This window comes from Pinus tabuliformis, chromosome 1_1 (genome assembly GCF_031772625.1).
Source record: "Pinus tabuliformis cultivar Carrire ecotype Pingquan chromosome 1_1, CPIR1, whole genome shotgun sequence".
NCBI classification, from domain to species: domain Eukaryota; kingdom Viridiplantae; phylum Streptophyta; class Pinopsida; order Pinales; family Pinaceae; genus Pinus; species Pinus tabuliformis.
This window is the reverse complement of record NC_142297.1, coordinates 201,828,924-201,849,340: the sequence shown is the minus strand read 5'-3', so window position 1 is coordinate 201,849,340 and position 20,417 is coordinate 201,828,924. Positions and strand designations below refer to the sequence as shown.

General features: G+C 35.9%; 1 protein-coding gene across 1 annotated transcript; it reads left to right on the top strand.

Moving 5' to 3' along the window:
* Positions 1 to 7,684: 7,684 nt before the first annotated feature.
* Positions 7,685 to 18,890, top strand: LOC149212221 (RHOMBOID-like protein 2). The gene is made up of 6 exons (XM_089391783.1): positions 7,685 to 8,530; positions 12,161 to 12,324; positions 13,427 to 13,590; positions 13,721 to 13,983; positions 18,322 to 18,448; positions 18,591 to 18,890. The coding sequence occupies exons 1-6, from the start codon at positions 8,217 to 8,219 to the stop codon at positions 18,711 to 18,713; spliced, it is 1,155 nt and encodes a 384-aa protein (XP_089247909.1). The 5' UTR covers positions 7,685 to 8,216; the 3' UTR covers positions 18,714 to 18,890.
* Positions 18,891 to 20,417: the final 1,527 nt, after the last annotated feature.

Here is a 20,417-nt window from a genome sequence, read left to right as displayed (position 1 = left end):
GGAGCTCTTATGGAACTCACACAACTTTCCCGTGTCCTTCTTCGGCTTTGTAGTGTTGTTCTTTGCTTGCGGCTTTGGCGAGTTGTCCTAGGTCGCCTTGCCTTGGCTTTGTCCTTTGTTCTGCCGTTTGGGGGTACCTTTCCCTTGCTTCGGATTCACAGATCCAAAGTATCGCTTCTTCTGTTTAAACTTTTGCTCGATCTTGACAGCATATCGGTATGCTGTGCCAAGCGAGTAGATGTTCAGGAACTCCATCTCGTCCTGGTGTACTTGTGTAGGTAGCCACGATACTTGAGAACCAAATGGTTCTCAGAATTTTTGATACCCAACTTTGTGTGAAGAATATGAAAAACATTGGTAAACTCTGGTACATCTTGGTCCCTTCCCTGTCGCAGCGTTGTCCACTTTATGTATTTATCCTCATAGCTCCTGACAGGGTAGTACTGCTCCTTGATGGCATCCCGGAACAAGTTCCAAGTGGGTGCGGCTGAAAACAATGAGTTTGTACTTTCATCCTTCTGCTCATAATAGGTTTCCCACCAGTCCTTGACGTGGGGGGTTGCTTTGAGAAGTGAAAAAGTGATATTTTCCTGGCTGGAAAAATCATGAATGGAAAAATATCCTTCTAGCAAATTTAACCATTTATCTACAACATTTGCATCTATCTGACCCTCAAATATGGGAATGTCAAAATTAACTTGTACCTTAAAGGGTGTGGCGCTTCCACAGTAGCTGTCGGAAGTAGATGTGTCGCCCTTGGGTAGTCACTGAAGGATCTGGAGAAAGTTGTCCATCATCGCGTTCCTTTGTTGCTCAAGGGCTTGTTCGAGCAAGATTTTGACAGGATCTCCTGCCCCCTCGTCTTTCTTCTCATCCACCATGGGAGCCCGTTGGGATTTGCGAGGCTAGTCTTGCAAAGGTTCGACCAGTTCAAGTCCTAACTCCTTATATCCCGACCTCGTTGGGGACATGCAAAGAAAAATAGAGAGCGCAGACTGCTCTGATACCATTGATCCAGATTTAAACAAGAACACAACAAATTACAGATATATCCATAAATACAAAGATGCAATAGAAATAACACTTCATTTCATTAATATCAAATATTGAAATATGCTTACAAACATAATGGAAATAAGACTAGCTTGGGTGATGATAAATTATCTATGAGAAGAGATGTGGTGGCTACATGCCTTAGAACTGTGTTACAATGAGGCTTAAAGGCCTATTTATTATTGAGAAACAATGGAAAACCCTAAACATCCAAAAACCTAACCCTAGGAGTTGAAGCGCCAAAACTGTAGGCCTCGTTTGGTAAATTGGTACATCAACTTCCCGGGGTCGTAACTTTGGCATACGATCTCCGTTTGGCCATGATAATACCTCGTTTCGAACATCTCAAAGAGCAGGCCAAAAAAAAAATTGGCAAACTAGTTTGGGATCTTTTTCAATTCTTTGTTTTCCTTAAAAACGTCGTTTAGGGTCTCAAAATGGCTCCAGAATTTCAGGATCCGAAAAGCTGCCAAAAATAGTCAACTGTGCTACAATTAAGGAAACCAAAAAACTGAGAGAGACAGTGTTGGGGGTCTAAGTGGAATAGGCAGATGGCCACCAATATCCACCTGGATCAGGTTGAGCATAAATATTTGAATCTTCACTTGTTGGTTCGTTTCATTCTAATGAGAAAACATTTTTAAAGCTATGAGGTAATGTTGGCATTACTTCAATTCCTGAAAATTATTCATGAAGTGCATCTTTTAACTAAGATATGAATGAATATGACGTCAAAGATCCCTCGAGTATACACCAAATAAGACCTCCAAATTTCTTATTGGCTAAACAAACTTGTTGTAAGTATGTGATATGCCAGCCAAATGCGACCAATGAAATAACAAACTAATACTTTGGATTAATTGTTTTTAATCCTTGCAAAACAACTCATATTTCAAAGCATATCGATAACAATAGTCCTATTATGTATGGCAATGACTAACAAGAGAGGGATGTTCCATAGAGAAATTCTTGTTGCGTTCTATATATGAGGAAGTCTCCACTCTAAATCACATGTAAATGAAAATTCATTTCCTTGCGTTTTGAAAAAATGGAATGAAATGTGATGGTTGCTATTTTTTCTTTTTCACAGAAAGTTAACCCTGGACACATGGAAAATGTGAGAACATCAAAAGGGTCATTTCTCATAATTTGATTTCTCATATTTTGATTGAGGGCATTTCCTTTAGTTTTCCTTTATTTGTCGCTACACATTCTTTTAGATCATTTGAAAACTCTATTTAACTTTTGTCATGGAAGTGTTATAAAAATGAAGTTTTTTGAATCTATACATGTAATTTATGGAGGCTTTATAGTGGATTATAGGGTATATATCCTTTTAATTTTTGCTAGATAGGCTTTGTATAAATAATATTTTGAGCTTTGAATTTTATAAACTTTGGAAATGACTTATAATTGTTGTTAGGAAAGTAGGAGACATGAAATATTCTTATAAGAATTATGACAAGTTTAAATGTTATGGGGAATAAGGAAAATGTAATTTTATTCATAAAATCATGATGATTTGATTTGATTTGATTTATTTATTTATATTTTTTATGGGGAAAAATGATTTTTGATATAGGAATACCATATAAACCATACTCATTTCCCAATTATGTATGCAACTTAAATTAATTGAATAAAATCTCATTAATTTAATGCCAGACCATGATCCAATGAATTTCTCTCATGACTAAACTTTTAAAGTTTAAAAAACTGTTTGGATTTTTTTAATAAATCATTTTAATACACACATACCATATGGTGAGGATGATGCTTGTCAAATGCCTAACTTGTCACATGGTGCATGTCACTATGGGGATGGTCTCTTCATGCGCAATGCTTAGTAAATCTCTATATTGCAATATATATATTGTCCTTAGGATAATTTATACATGGATCTACCCACGCCTACTATTATACACTTATGAATACCATTCTTATCCTCCATGGAAGTAAATGGTATGCAACTTCACATTGTGTATTTATTCTCTTCCAACCCCATAAGAAAATCGTATAGTAATTTTTGCCACTACACATCTCACCCTCTCTTAACAAAAATGGGTAAATTTTGTATTAGAAAGTTGCTACAACTTCATTGAAAAACATGATAATACAAAATGAGAAAGGTCTATCCCATAATCCATGGTCCAAAAAAAGTTCAAAAACCTGCAAGTTCACTAAGGAAAAACTATCCTTCATAGAGTATGCCCAAACTATTTTAATTGTTTAGCATTTGTAAAAGACACATAAACTAGACTAGCTTTGTAGAATATGACAAAAAATGGATTTGATTAAAGGCATGCTCGTTGTAGGCTTCCTCTTGTTCCATTGTAGAAGCCTAGGGATATTAGTCCATTCAAAATTATTTTAGATTAATCACATAATTGATTTTGACTCAAAATCAATGATGTGATTAATTCAGAATATATATTGAATAATGATATGGATAACAGAAGTCTGAAATCTATGATATTATTCCATGTTGTCCATGTACACATATTTGGGCATTTGGTGAACAAACTCCTCCTCGTTGTTTTCTTTAACATATGAGCCAATTGACATAGGGGAATTGGAGATAATCGATTGAGTGCTCTTGGCCACAATTTGAGACTTGGTGATGCATTGAATTGCACTCACTCTCTACAATTTCTCTCTTTTATGGAAATATAGTCTCCACTTTAATTACTAACCCATTGTTTTGGTTTTCTTCATGAGCATAAATTATTCATGTACCAGAGAGAATAGAACCATTGCTATATGTTATAAGAGCCTCTTATCTTTACACTACACAATGAATCCATATAATCTCACACAGAGGTTAACACCCTCGATGGCTATTATTTGCCATGCATTTCAAGTTCTAAAGAAAACTAGATATCTACTAATCAGTCTTGCTTTTTAAAATCCTCTATTGGCACTAAGAACCACTCTACTTCCACAACCAATTCAAAAAAAAAAAACACAAGGATGTATATTGGAAATGTTAATTCACAAGGAAACTAACCTCATCTGTTGCTAAGGCCAAAAAGGGACGCCTTCAAGTAAGCATTATACACACATTGAGGAGAGACAATTCCTGGGCTAGGTTGAGCTAATAGAAGCCTCTCAAAACCCAACCATCCATAATAAACACTAGAGACATAGGATCCATTATTCCACCTACATTTAGGATTGCAATAAAACTATATTGAAAGGGCCACTCCTTGCGATGGTACGTGGGATACGAAGAACTTTGGTTTTCATCATCCTAACTTAAATTTGATGTGCCAATTATGTGAGTTACATGTAAAACTTTAATATATTCATTCTAACATAATTAAAGAATTGGAGAGAATGGTAACCCCCTTTTGACCCAAGGTTTTTGCTTTCTATGTGAGAAGCTTCATTAGCCAAATGACCAACTCGTCTATTCCGATCTCTTAGGACATGGAGAAACTCGTAAATTCAAAACAACTATCCCTTTTTTGGATGTACAAAATGAGCCTTGCTAGATTGCCACTAAATGAAGAAAAGTAGCAGATAGGTCTAATAATTACCACTGAATTTCTAATGACATTTAACTTCCTTATTCACTTTGAGTTAAAGCTATTTAACTTTCAATAGATAAAGCTAATACATCAACTTAGTCACATAGTCTAACTCTTGCACATGTTGGCCCCTTTTCAAACATATTTTTGATTAACTTTACTTGAAATCCATTAAACATTTATTGGAATCTCGAGTTTGAATTATATAATTTGCGCGATCTAAATAACTAAATTTTTTATAAAACGTTGAATTCATTTATACATTCAAAAACACATTTTAAAAAACAAAACATTACGATCTCACAAAACATTATATTACCAAATATCAATTCTAAAACATTAAACAATTAAAGCAAGTCCCATCACCAATTATTTTAAACAAATCCCATCACCATCTCTAATCTCTATAATTTTAATATTTAGAATTTTGAATAATCCCACCAATATTCTCTACCAAATTATTAATAATACCACCAAAACTCCATTAGAAACTCACTTCTCAATCACTATAGCCTACCAATTCCTCACCCCGTCCACCCCATTAAACCAAACTCTTACACGTGTTGAGATACTTTCATAAAAATCTTCCCTACCTACTTTGGAAAAACGCTGTCAACTCCCGCGCTAATTTTTTTTTTTATTTGTTTAGAGATTGCCGCGTATTTTCCTTCTCCGAATGATTATGCCGACACGCGTTGAGTTCCACGGGCATACACCAGTTTATAAGTAAAAGTTCCGCGTCGACCGGTTAAGGGAAAGGCCATAAGTAACTATGTAAATATATATTAAAATTTGTAAAGTTAATGCTTAGTTTACAAACAAAAGCATAGTAACTCGTTAATGCGTAAAGTTACAGTTGAGAAAATTTTGAAAATAAGAAAAATGTTACTAAGCTCACGGAAAAGCTTTCAAAAAAATCGGAAAAGTTTACAGGAAATTTTCAAAAAATCGCTCCAAAAATAACTTAGAAAAATATTGGTTGTGAATTTGAAAAATCAGAGAGATTTGGTTTTAAAATATTTTTGGGCATTGTATTAGTGTACTAAGCCCACGGGAAGAGCTTCCAAAAAAATCGGAAAAGCTTTCAAAAAATCGCTCCAAAAACAACTTGGAAAAACACTGGTTATGAATTTGAAAAACCAGAGAGATTTGGTTTTTAAATATTTTTGGGCATTGTATTAGTGTAAAGCAAAGAGCAATCAATGTAAAAACAAAAAAATTGTTTTAACTAATTTTATAAGTTAAGCCTTTCTTGGAAAAGAGAGTTTTACATTTTTGATATTTATATGATATAGAAGTTTAAGTGGGTTATTTGAGTTTTTAGAAGTATAGAATTTTATTTATTTATTTTAGAGTCCACTGAAAATTTGAAGACATAGTGGTTTCTAATTTTTGACTTTAAAATTTTAGTAAATGAACATATATATATAGAAGGTTATCTAGGAATATGGTTATTTGTCTCAATGCAATGTTTTTTTTTTGGTTTTTGTTTTTTGTTTTTAAGTAAAGGGAATCTTTTAATTAGCAAGACAATTTGATATGTTTAGAAATTATAAAAGACTCCTAGCATTAAATGTATGTATAGTAATAACACTAAGGTTTAATAAGAGTGGCTCTATGGATGCAATCTATATGCATTGAACACAAGATTTGAATGCCCTTAATTATCTATATATCTCACTTTTGAAGTAACCTAGCATGTCCATTGATAAGTGTGGCGTGGCATCTTAATATCAACACTGACTAAATGAAACAATGGGGAGGCTTTGATATATACTTATTATAATGGATCCAATTGGGAGGCTTTGATATATACTTATTATAATGGATCCCATTATCTAATGGGGAGGCTTTGATATATACTTATTATAATGGATCCAATGGGGAGGCTTTGATATATACTTATTATAATGGATCCCATTATCTCTTCGTTGAGTAATAACACTAAGTAGAAAACATAGCTACTTGAGATCATCCATGTGGGGGTGCCCTTTTACTTAAGGCCATGAATCATCATTACAACTTGGAAGATTATGTATAACAATTAGTATAACATTGTTGAACTCTACAAGAATGATGGCTAATGTTGGCTACTTGAGATCGTCCATGTGGGGGTGCCCTTTTACTTAAGCCCATGAATCATCATTACAACTTGGAAGATTATGTGTAAGGATTAGTATAACATTGTTGAACTCTAAAAAAATAAGGCTAAGGTATTGATCTTTGATCTGCTTGTGTGAATGTGTTTTGGAGATATTGAAATACACACTCTCTCATTTCCACAAAGAATAATAGACATAAACTAGCTAGTAAATAAACCAAGTCTTTAGCTGGATGTCATCAAATTAAAGATGAAAACACCACTTGGATGTCTTGAAATTAAAGACGAAAACACCACTTCTCACATGAAGTAAAAGCTACATTTCCTTTATTTAAATGAAATTTTGTTGTGGATATCAAACTAAAATGTAGAATAAAGTGCTTCCTAAATACATGTATTATTATTTTTGAAAATGATAATAATATTATTTGTCTCTATTTTCCAAGCGTTGAAATCTATTTTTTTTGGGTTTCTTTTCAAGTTTACCTCAAATACATATGAATAATGAAAAAATTCCAAAATATTTAATTGATCATTTTCAAGTCTAAAATGAGTCCAGGCCAAACTAACTCTAATATTGGATTAAAAACCAATCTAACTATATATATAAAATATTCTGGGCTCATAAACTTTTACCGTTTTATAGAACAACAATTTCAATTTTTATCTCTCAAATTATAATTTTGAATTTCAACACTTTCCTTGTAAACATTAAATAAATAACCTGATAATAAAACCAACTAATTTATGTTTTATAAATTAACAGTAATTAATTCTTGAAGATGTCGGTTCATGATTCAACCTGTACATAGAATGAGTAAACTTACACCGATCGACCGGGAGACCACGCTACCTCGTGAATGCCTAAAATATCACAAACTTTTGAAGAAAATTTCCGCAATGGTCCCGCCATTCCATCACGGGTCCCATCCATCAATACAGGTCACCTACTCACAGTAACAATAACAAATGCCACATATAACAATTAGATCACAGCCATCCACACTTAACTGGAAGCTTGTTCTTGATGCAATGTGCAGAATCCGCAATATTATTTGAATGGTGGATTCCATTTTAACCTGAGTCAAACTTGTTGGTGATTTTGAAATGGGTTTGGTTTTAGGTATATTTAGCCTTTACACTTGTTTTGGATGCGTTGTTCATAGCTGTCGTTGCTGATGATAATTGAGCTCATCAGCCCAATGCTTGGTCTATTGGACTCAGCATCATGATCGCTGTTGAAACCAAGAGACAGATGTGGGCAACCTGAATTACATGATCGGCAAAAAAATACCAGTGAAAGCTGAAGCATCTTTGTGGGTTTTGAGAATCTTTGGCCCCGTGATTTTATCAAGAAAACCAACAAAATTCACATTGGCACTGTGATTTTATCAAGGAAACCCACCTGACATTCGAAAAAACAGAAAAACTCATTCGGGTATATTGTGATTTTGTGAAGAAAGCCTGTTGGGTATAGCAGGATCTGCTTCATTGTGTGAAGGTTTTGTACGTTTGGCCTGATATTGTCTACCATGGGAGGACTGGGTCCTATGGATGTTGAAAGAAAAGGCTCCATGGATTGGGGAAGAGGCAATAAAACGATCTATCCAATGCAGGACTCCCCAAGGCCTGCGGCAGTCCCATACTTCGAGGCCAGGCCTAACAGGAGGAGGAGTTCATGGATTATTTCACTATTTGTGGTGCTGAATATTGTGATATTCATTGTGGCAATGTTTATCAATGACTGTCCGAAGGATTTAGGTGACAATTGCACCCTGAAGTTTTTGGGGAGGTTCTCATTCCAGCCCCTCAAGGAGAATCCTCTCTTTGGACCTTCATCCGCCACGTAAGATTTCTTCCCTACGCATCTCGTTGTTTTAAAATTTACATATAGTTTGCAGGCTTTCATTGCGCCTCTGTGCATGTAAATGTGCATACCCTGGACATACACGAATTCTTGTTTTATATAAATATTTATATATATACTCATATCCAATGTTTGTGTGTCCCCTCTACCTTCCTTCCTGACAAGATAATGCTGTGGTGTAACGTTCGTTCATTTGTAAGTCCCCGGACTTGCCTTCTAATGTAGGGTCGACCCTGATAACTCTCATTTGAGCATGACTGCAAGGTCAACCGTTCTCAGTGTAGTAAGGTCCCGAGGAGGGGAGCGGGATTTAAAGGTGTATAAATTATTCCAAGATGCCAAATACAGCATATCCCACTGTTTATTGTCATGTTTGCAATCTCACACGACATCCACACTGAGAGGTCTTACCGGGGTTGGGTTGGTCCTGAAAGGTGGCAAGGTCTTAGGCGTATGTATGCAAGTTTTTTCTTTAGTATGTTCATATACAACCCAGAGAGCTATAGTGTGGGCTATCAGATGCTACAATGGTAACAAAGGAATACGTCTTTCTGAAGGACACCTTGGACATATGTATGATATTAGTTCTTGGGTGGTTTTCAACATCCTGTTATGTTAACATGGGTTGTTTCTGTCCATTGGACATTTCTGTTGTTTTTACCATTTTTATGATTTTGGGGGAATTTCTACTTGCTATCATGTTCAAATCAACTTTGATAAATTTTCTATGTACTGGATTAAGGTATTAAGGCATGGAGAGTTTTACTTTTTCAGCTAAAGATTGAGTACCAGAGACCTTGTGCAGTGGAAATTTCAGAATAAAGTGATTCTTTTAATTCTTTTGAAGCCAAAGGTCTAACCGCGGTTGAGCAGTTGCCAAAAGTCTGTCAGAAAGTGCTTGTTAAGGGATAGCCCGTCTGCTGGCTTTGGAAATGCACTTTGTAGGGTAACCCGCAGTTGTGAAAATCAGTAGTTGGATGTCTTCATGGTCAACTGAGGGTAGAAGATGATGATGAGATCTAACAAATACACCTTCTGCCAGTGGTCGTCATCTATGAAATTTGATCAGTTTTTGTTTATAATTTTATACAGTTATTGATAGCCAGAGAAACTCTAGTTATTTTTAATTCAATGTAGATGCTTAGCGCTCTCTCTTTTCCAAGGAAAACCTCATGGAAAACCCTCTGAGTACTTCCCTGTAATCCAGAGATGGTAAATGGGGCACACCGTGGCTACCTAAGTTCTGAGCACCTATGATGAGATAAAGAGTCAAATCTGTGATCTCCCCAACTGTGGAGGGATATTTCATGTCTGGGTCATGACTGCTTGAGTTAACACTTGGGGTGAGATGGTTGGCTGTCTTCAAACTTAGAAGTAAAAACTTTAGCTACTGAATGTAGCAAGACAGGGGAAGATGGTTCCCTGCAAAACCAAGCAGGTAACCTAAGCTCTCCGACTGGCTTGAAGGACAAGTTTCTGATTTTTGTGGACTATAAATTTGTGAAGAGCAAAATAATACCAGTAAAGAAAAATAAGATCCAGCGTAAATGGGAAAATGATCCCAATTAAAGATGAAAACAAATTGTATCTGAATTTGGAGTCAACAATTCAATACGATAAATTAAAGCTAAATTTATTTAGCGTTTTATTACATCTATAAGTATATTGGGAAAGTAAGAGCAGAAGATAAAAAATTTGAAGCACAATATATGTGATTGCAGGTAGAAGCTTTGAATTTTTGTGCACTATCAGACATCTGATATTTCGTATGGCTAATGGATGGGTTCTGTTTCTCCGGTTAACCATTGTGAAAATCTAATTATTAGTAATGCGATGGTTTTGAAATCTAACGAAAGCCTTAAAAGTGAAGCAGATTGTCCATTGCGGAGCACTAAGGTGGAGGTTTTTGCAGGGAAAGCATGTAATGCATCATAACAACAGGATTCAGTGTGTTCTACACAATAATTTGTCCATTGATGTCTAGGAAGGGTGAAATGTAGCATCAACAAGATCTATGTTGTTCCCAGTTTCCATTTTCTCTCCACTTGTATCCTCAATATGTCCGTTGCCTCTATGCAGTGCAGTTTGTTCCCTTTTATGAGCGCCTATACAGCATGCATAAATCATCTATTGCAACAAGCTTTTTGATCTGAGATGAGATAAGATAAATTAAGTAGGTCAATGGGACTGCTCAGTGCATAAGTGACAATACATAGTAGGAGTGCTATAGCCTATAACATCAAAGATCAAAGCTAGTCTATAAGATCTATCCTCTTAAGGTATAAAGCCCAAAAATAGAGGAAATTACAATGCTCTGGAGAAGGGTGCACGTAAAAGAGCTTGGCTCCAAGTGCCTTTGTGCACGTAAAAGAGCTTCAGGACTCCAAGTGTCTTTCACGGGTAAAAGGAAAGGGAGTTTGGTTATGGAGAAGGTCATTTAAGACGCGTGATTATCATATTCAAATGCTTAAAGTCTTCTGTTAACGCTGACGAAACATACTTATGCCTATGTCAATTGTCTAAGAGGCATTTCTATTGTAAAAAATTTCAATGTAGTTATATCAGCTGTATTCCTTCAAAACCAAACTTCGAAATGAAAAGAATCTAGAGCAACAGCTTTAGAATGTTGAAAAAGGTAGACAATCATTTATCTGCAACATCTGGAAGAACTCAAATTTCATGCTTTGGCATATTTGTACTAGTTGTAATTTGTCAGGACACCCTAGTTTTAGTTTGGACAGTGGTTGAAAGTAAGCTCCAAATTAGTAAATTCTATGGGATAATGCACATCGTTAGTATTCCTTCAAAACCAAACTATGAAGGGAAAAGAATCCAGATCAGCAGCTTTAGAATGTTGGAAAAGGCTAGACAATCATTTGTCTCTATTATCTGAAATAACTCAAACTACATGCTGTCATATTTGTACAATGATGGAAAGTATGTTTTGAATTTTAGACTAGGCCCCAAACCTCATAGCAGGTGCCTCATGCATCTATGATCTGAGAAACAGGTGACGAAGGAAGATTAAACGGACTAAATGTTGTAGCTGCAGCTTACGTTAGCCACAATTTAAGATTTCAAATATCCTTTGCCACCCAACTGGAAGGAGGAGAGAAATAATTTTGTGAATACTTGCTGCCCTAAGTGATCATTTTGGCCTTATTATTACTGCAGGGTATGGGGCTTATATTTGAATTGCTGGTATTCTGGTGGAAAAATAGAGGAGTAATAGATATATTAGTTATTACCTAAATGTTAACCTTGGTATTTCATCTTTTCATTCTTTAGATATATGTAGTGGTAGGAAATTGAGATCTTTTGAAATACCCTTGTTGGTCATGACTCATGGTAGGGGCTGAGTCTTGGTGAGAAATAGATATAAAGCGCAATATGATATTTATATCGATCTAAGCAATGGACTTGGAAAGTATGGTTTGAATTCAATAGTTTTTAGCACTGCTGAGTAATTTATACTTACTGTTTTAGTAGTGCTGAGTAATTTGTATTTACTAATGCAAAATGGTGATTGTGTTCAAGATGTCATCGAAGATGTAATGATCTATTTATATAACTTGTGCCCATTCTCATTTGTCATTCATTTTGCTGCAGTTTACAAAAGATGGGAGCTCTTGAGTGGACTAAGGTGGTCAAGGAGCACCAGGGATGGCGGCTTATCACATGTATCTGGTTGCATGCTGGGGTCATTCATCTACTTGCCAATATGTTGAGTCTCATATTTATAGGGATTCGCTTGGAGAAGGAATTTGGTTTTGGTGAGTTTTTATAAATTGTTATAGGCTTTCAGACAATTGCATATTAGTAATGTTTACCTAGAATCTGAATGTTATATAAATCTCCACTTGTCTATTTGATTGGTTGAAAGTTGAAACTGATTGTCATGTGTTTTCGGTTCACATCTAGGTACAAAACATATTGTACATGTGTATAACATTATATGAATGATCACATTTGCAAAATGCAATTAAAGCACGTGAAGGCAGCTTACAATGATGGAAAATGTTACTCTGAAAATATTCCATCAATGTTTTGCAAACTCTGAGAATAAAATCTGATTTCTCATTGCTTTCCCCTATGAAAGCTCGTTAAAGTTTATTACTTCTGAGATTCAGATTTTAACTTTTGCATTTGGTCCTGCTGTATTTCCCTATCCCGCATTTGCTTTTGTTTCCAATTCTGCCCATCTTTCCTTTCCGATTCATTGAACACCTGAAAGCTAACACCATCTCCCCTTTGTATAACTGTGCCTCACCATAACAGTAGGAATACAGTGTAGGAGCCAGAAGAGCAATGCAAGATAGATAGATGCATGCAAGAAAACTTTAAATCGTCAAAATCCTAACCTTTTAGCCTTGGTATAATTTAGTTCATGTGAAAATTAATGTTCAGTCAACATTACATTATTGAAATAATGCACTTGTTTTATGATAGTACAGTCATTTGAAAAGTCTGATAAATTTGCATTTCAATGAAGACAACTGCGAAGCTCTGATTATGGTTTGTGATGTTTTTTTGGGTCCAAATTTAACACTAGTTTTCCAAGGTTTATAGCCTTCATTGATTCACTCACATTTCTGTGTGATACACTAGTCACTGTCTGGTTTAGTTGTAGATATCCAACATTTATGCATATGGATGCACATACTAGAGGTTTCCCTTTATTCATTGTTGATACAAGTGGTAACTAGATTGGAAATGTAGTCTCTGTTTTAGTCGAGGCATACAGCCAATTTCTATGTAATACTTGCATTTTATGATTCTATTGGTTACCCTTGTTGCTGACATTATTGAATATTAGGAATCTAAAATATGAGCTGGCAGTCAATAAATTGCTTGTTTGAATTGTTTCTAATGCAGTGAGGATTGGAATAGTCTACCTAGTCTCTGCTTTTGGTGGTAGTGTGTTGTCAGCACTTTTCAACCAGAATGGTGTATCTGTTGGCGCATCTGGTGCATTATTTGGTTTATTGGGGGCGATGCTTTCAGAGCTTATTACTAACTGGACAATTTATGCCAGTAAGGTTAGTGCAAGATTTCACTATCTTTTTTTTAACAAGAATCCAATAAAATGTTTTACACTTGGTTCTGGAAGTTTTAATATTGGTGGAGTTCTATAACTCTGGTATCTAAGTTTGTTTTTTTGTTTTGTAGTTTGCAGCATTGGTAACACTACTTTTCATTATTGTCGTCAACTTGGCTTTTGGGTTACTACCACATGTAGACAACTTTGCCCACATTGGAGGATTTATATCAGGATTTCTTCTTGGATTTGTGTTTCTGATGCGGCCTCAGTTTGGATGGGTGAATCGCAAGAACATTCCGCCTGGATATGCTGTGAACTCTGTTGTCAAATCTAAGCACAATGTATATCAATATACACTGGGGTTGTTATCACTTATTCTGCTTATTGTCGGGTAAGTGTTTATATGACTCCATTTGATCTGTGTGTTTTAATTGATCTCTCTGGGTCTTTCACCCTCATCAAAAATGATTTTATATCTCCATTTTTTTGTTCACGCAGTCAAATCTTTGTTATTTTTGTTATTGAGCATTTTGTGAACTGTTCTTTTTCCAGAAAGATAAATTCCCCTAGCTTTCCCACACTCGAGCTTTCAGAATGAGGAAACTGGTGCCTTGCCAGTGCCCCTCAGATTTCTCCCATTCTCCGGTTTTCAGGATGGAGGGCAATATTAACTGCCAGTCGCAAAAGCGTCTGGTAAACCTGCTGAACTTGGTGGGAATGGATCCCACAGCCTCCCTTACCATTATGCCTTAGCAGGAAGGGTTGAACCAATTGAGCTAACACTCAGGGTTCATTATTTGAACTTATTTTGCATAGATGGTGGGTGTGGTTTTCTTGTTGTGGTGGTGTTAATACAGAGAAGCAAAAAGTGGCAATGCTTTAAACCTAATTAGAGATTGAGAACAATTCGTATGAATTAATTTAACCACTATGTGCAAATCAATTTTTTTTAGTTAAGCGTGATGCACTCTGGTTATGTCATGTTTTAGGCATTTCAAACTTCCCTATTTTTAGCTAGTTAAATGATTTCATATTTCATAGATTATTGGCATCAGTAACAGTACAATGTGTACATTCATATTGTGAAAAATGTTTTGGGTATTCAGTTATTAAAATATACTTACGGTGAAATTGAATTTTCTTTAATGTCCTCCCATGTTATCACGAAAGCTGTGGTCTTTCTCTCCATTTTTCTAGGACCATGACACGTGTTGTGCATCATTGCTTCTTGTTATTGTTTTTCATATTGGGTTGGTTCTTCTAGGCAGTTTGTGCAATTTGAAGCGCATTTAATAAGGTCGGCCACCAAGGAATGATTTTGTATGTAGTAGCTTTTATGGACCAACAGATCTCTTTCTTCTTTCAGGACATATTGACTTGAATGGTCATATTGTGTTCCAAAAGGCTTCCACAGTGGATAGTGGTGCGAAGGTGTACATACCCTTCTTGCTTTTGGATGCTTCGTGCATTATTAGCTGTGGCCTGTGCTTAAAGCATGGTTGAAACTTGAGTGAAACATGCCTATTGTAGCTGGACCTAGACTATGTCTGGTGGAGTGGGCAATAAATGAAAATTTTCCTAGGTAAGAAGTTACTTGTAGACAGAAAATTATCTAATGTGCATTTCATAGGTGTGTGGACAAATATCCATCAGATTTCTCTGCCGATATGTACCTGCTAGATTTGTCATCTTCCTCCCTTTTTTTGGTCAGTCAGCAATCCACCATTGAAATAACAGAGATGAGGAACAATGTGAGAATGAACATGAAGAGAAGATGGTGTTCGGACAATATGAGAACATAATACATCAGAATATACTGGGAGCACAGTATAAATCCTCTTCTTTGTTACTCCTATGTAATTTTCAAACTCACATAAATATGTTAACAATTTGTTTTCTTTATTCCAATTCTTCCAAGAATTTTAATGCATTCATTTTGTTATATAGGCAAGGACTAGTTGACAGCTTCATTGTGTCTTTCAAGTGCTTTATTTATCAAGTTATATTTCTTTCTTAAGGGATGTTTTGTTGTCAGTTCCTTTTTCATTTCTAAAAATAACTTCTTATTAGCTATTTGACTGCTATGGTTTGTTCCTGTATGTTATAAATACATTGGTTTTTCTAATGTGTGTGAATGTTTCTTGAAAATGTTGTTCTGCCTGAATAGAAGCTTATGTGCTTCAATTACATACTTCTGAATTCATGCCGAACACTTTGCAACCAAGAAGTTTTTGTGTATACATTGTATTTCTTCACTTACCAGCTCTGTACCTCAGGTTTCCTTGTTTGAAATCTCCAGTTTTATACTTTTTCACTGTTAGTCAAATAATTTGGTTGAAAGGCATTTCCTCACAGAGGAAACCATCTTAGACATTGGAAACGTGTAATGTTAGGAAGTTCAAGTGTAACAACAGATGATCAGGGCGTGAGAATCGATATGCGTGAATCAATTCCTTTACTTCCTATAAATGAAGTACAAGATGGTTGAGTATTGGGCAGTATTTCCTGAATCTTCTCTCAGGAAAGATCTACCTCCGGTCTCTCCTGTTTTGCTGTAAGTACATGTGATAAATAGGTGGATACAGTGCAGTCACTAGGTATTTGAATTAATTATCAGTGAACATTAGTTGCTTCATTGATATAATACAACGATGTTATTAATAATTTGAATGAAGATCCCTCTGGGTTTAAGTTCCTACATCATCTTTCCCTACTGCAAAAGAGTACTTTGGCCCAGAGTATGTGCTTATTGTCAATCTCAGTACTGATAGATTGTAATAATTTTGACCTAAAATGCCCTTATGTACCCTGCCATATACTAGCTTCCTAGTAACCAGTTGCAGCAGTTGCTAATTTATTGGACAAGGTACTGGATATGATGCTCACTATGAGCCTCCTTGCACAAGGTGTATGTGTCAGCCTGTCAGTGTCAAACCACCATGACCATGTTAGCTACTACTGCACCTACATTGGCCAACATTCCAAGTTGCTGGTTTTAGATTCCTTGGAGCTCTTACTCTGGGTTTTTACCTGGCTTATCCTCAACCAAGGACTTCTGGCTTACTCAAACATGGATATTCTTTAGAACAGTCGAAATAATTGATGCCTGAGAGATCAAGGGATTCCTTCTCTTGATGTTCGGCAGCTGTAGGACCCTTCAATGCATTGGATTCGCCAAACTTTCCAGCAGGCCTCTCAACGTTTTACCTGTAGCAATTAACAGGTGGTTTTGCTCTGCCCTTTGGTTTCAATCCTCGACTATGTGCCCAAGGACCTTGTATAACTAGTTTCTTTGGTGTGAAATTTTCAATTCTATTGCAGCAACTGGAAATTATTCTTCTAACTGTAAATTAATTAACAATTTATTTGCCCACACAAACAAATGAATAATTCTCTTCTGCAATTTTCACCAAATTAAATTATGTAGAAGATAAACTGGAAACTGAGATATATGCTAGCACACACACATAAAATATGAGTTATTTTTGGACAAAATTCCTCGGAAAAACCCGACTTCGGAAAACCGATGCAACAGCTGAGGGTTTTTATTATTAAGCAGCAATCTGGATGCCTGAAATTAGCAATCCACAGCAAGAAAATTTGGCCGAATTTATCTAAGGGAATTTCCCTTCCTCCACAAGCAACCCCGACACTTGCATGACTACTTGTCCTCACGCTTTTGCCCGTACTTGCGCTGCTGCCCGTACTCGGGCTTCTGCTTGTACTCGTGTGGCTGTCTGTATTTGGGCTTTTACCTCTGCCTCTTGCTGTTGTCTCTCTGGATATAGAAATATTCTTCTGGATCACTGTCCCTGCCCCTCACTGATACCGCGTCCCTCTCTGGCTCAAACTCTTGCTTCTAGCTCGATTTGCGAAAGGAATTGCTGCTCAAGTGTCTTTGTTGTATTCTCAAGTGCCCATTGACTTCTTCTTATGATCCTCTTTTGGAGCACCAACGACCAAGATTAAAACTTAATCAACGGTTAGGATCATCTTGAAGTCGATCCGTGTCAGTTTCTAGACTATTCTCACCTTGACTTGATTAATTCTGATTAGTTGACCAGTTTTCCTAAGTTTAGACTGCCAAGCATTAAAAAAAAGCTTAATAATTTACTTAAGCCATTTCTAGGTGGAATTTCCAGAAACGATTTCTAGGTTATGAAGATCTCATGTATTTTAGCCTCTATACCAAGTTTCGTAAGTTTTGTGACTACAACACATCCAATGCTACAAAAACTAACATTTAGCATCCACCTTTGAGTATTGCTGCTCTGGGTGCAATTGGTTGACTAACACCTTCCTCACTTCACATTGCAAATATTAATTTTTTGCACATATTGAGTGAATGATTTTTGGTTCAGTAATTTTTTTATTCTCCAAAATATCAACATATTTATGTTATAATCAATTGTCATCACATTTGTCATTATTGCATGCCCTTGAAAATAGAATGCAATAGCCGAGTAAAATCAAGATAATTTGCTAGTACGTGTGTTAAATGTGAAGCAGCTCTCATTTTTAGCCTACAAGTTTCATCCTTCATAAAGTTGGATTGTTTCTCTAATAAGTAGGTAAGTTGCATGGAATTGAGAGCTTGGTTGGGATGTTCCTTTAATAATGTACGCAAAGTGTGCAATTAAAAGCGCTTGGCTGATTGTGGTACATTTTAATCTTGTTCAAATCTAGCTGGCCCAAATTCATTCAAAAAGCTTTATCATGTACATTGCAGATTCACTGTTGGCTTGGTGTTGCTTTTCCATGGTGTCAATGCAAATAAGCACTGCAGCTGGTGCCATTATTTAGATTGTGTGCCGACATCCAGGTGGTCTTGTAATGATGGAGTGATTACTTGTCAGGTACTAAGGCTATATGCATTTGTATCTTGTATATTGTCCTGAGATATTCAAATTCACAATAGGAATTCAGAAGTTCCCTTTTCAACTGCGGATTGCAGTAGATAACGTTTTACTAATCAACTGTGGATGTGATCCCTCGCAGGAAATTCAAAGTGACAGTGATTTCACACTGATTTGTCAAAATGGTGGCAAGAGTAAGGTTTATCCATTCCAAAGTATAACCGAAGCCAAGAAAAGGCAGCTTTGTAGTCAACAATGCTCTTAATTTCATATGTACATGCACAGACATACGTAGTAGAAAATATTGAAGGGTTGTTTAAGTAATATTTTCCATTCTACTACAATCTTTACAGGTTGTAAATTAATAACTCGGAACAAGTCATTACACTACTTGCTATTCTTTATTAATAAATGGCTAAGATCTTGATATTGAGTTGGCTAATATCTTTCTTTCTTCTGTGTAGTCATGTGTTCTGTAATGTTTCTATTCCATTCACTATCTAGCATATAAAGTGTGTCTAAGGGAATAGGCAGATTGGTAAGACTGTATGATCCTTGAATTATGTTATGAAGTGGAAACCCAAGGGAGCAGGGTGGGTGCATACCCTCAGAGGGGTCACATATACCAAAGCTGGTCCTGGTTGGTGCTTTGAGCTAGACCCTTGTATTAAGAATACATCTGGAGAGGATTCTGCGATCATCTTTTTAAGATTATTATATCAGTTAAGGTTGATGGTAAAATTCATGAGAAGTGAGCTGGGGTGTCCCTGCAAGGTGGCTATTTAGTGGAAGCTGTCATGTCCATTATGTCAGGCCAGGTGGTCACACTCCTCTATGATAAGTGCATGGAAGTACCAATGCCTTTGATAGGTAGTTAGTTCTTGGCCCTTAGTTAATGGTTATTCAAGTTTCTATATTGATGGGTAAAAATTATTGACGAAGGATGGTGCAAAAATAGAGCTGAGATGGATATATAAAGCTTTGTGAATGCAAAGAAACCTGCATTGGATTCTCCTGCATAGAAGTTTTAGCGATAAACAAAGTATCACTAATATCTGCGCTTATAAATCGGTAGCAGCTATGCCAGTGTTGTGTAAAAATTGTGGAAGGCTTTCGCTGATGTAGCTTGCAATACTTTGCAAAAAAGGGCCACTTCCTTCCATGCCAAATGGTGTACATGTCACTTCAAACTGTTGACCAATGTCAGTTGCCTGCTTTTCTGCAATTTCTATAGGTAATGAAACGGTGTTATTCACAACAAAATAGAACAGGTTTCAAAACATAGAAGCTATAGGTTATCATTTCTATGGAGATATTAGTGTATGTTTTATTTTGCTCATGTCAAAATAGTTCATATGTAAACCATGTAAAGTATTTGTCACAGGAATTCTTGATAGCATCTTGATAGTAAATTTGAGGCTATTGCCCCACATCTTTCTAAATACGCCATTATCTAAATTAAGCAGCAATTATTTACCTTTCAATAAACATTTATACCTAATAAGCATATAGTTATGTTTGAACCTGTCTAACAAGCATGTAGTTATGTTTGAAACCTGTGAACCGTCTTATAGGTGAAAAATTAAAACAAAGTTCAGTTTATGGACTATGTTTTAAAGATACATTACAACATTATATCTAAGACACCTTTAATGATTAGGGCTAGATGTAATCAATATATTAGTGTTTTCTTTTCTGTTCATATAATTCTATTTACATAATTGATTGATGTTAGTGTGGTTTCCTTTAGTTAAGTAGAGATATTTCAAGAAGTGTTATTATATGATAGTGGTTTCTTTATGAGATAACTGAGTGGTTGGTATAATAGGATGCTATCTCTTCTCGTTTCTTTACGGGGATATCATTGGCCCCTTGTGTAAGGCTTAAGAAGTAGACTCCCCTACCTTTGTGGAGTTTCAATTCTTACTAAGTCATAAATCACTGGTATTCTTGGCTTATAGGCTATTGG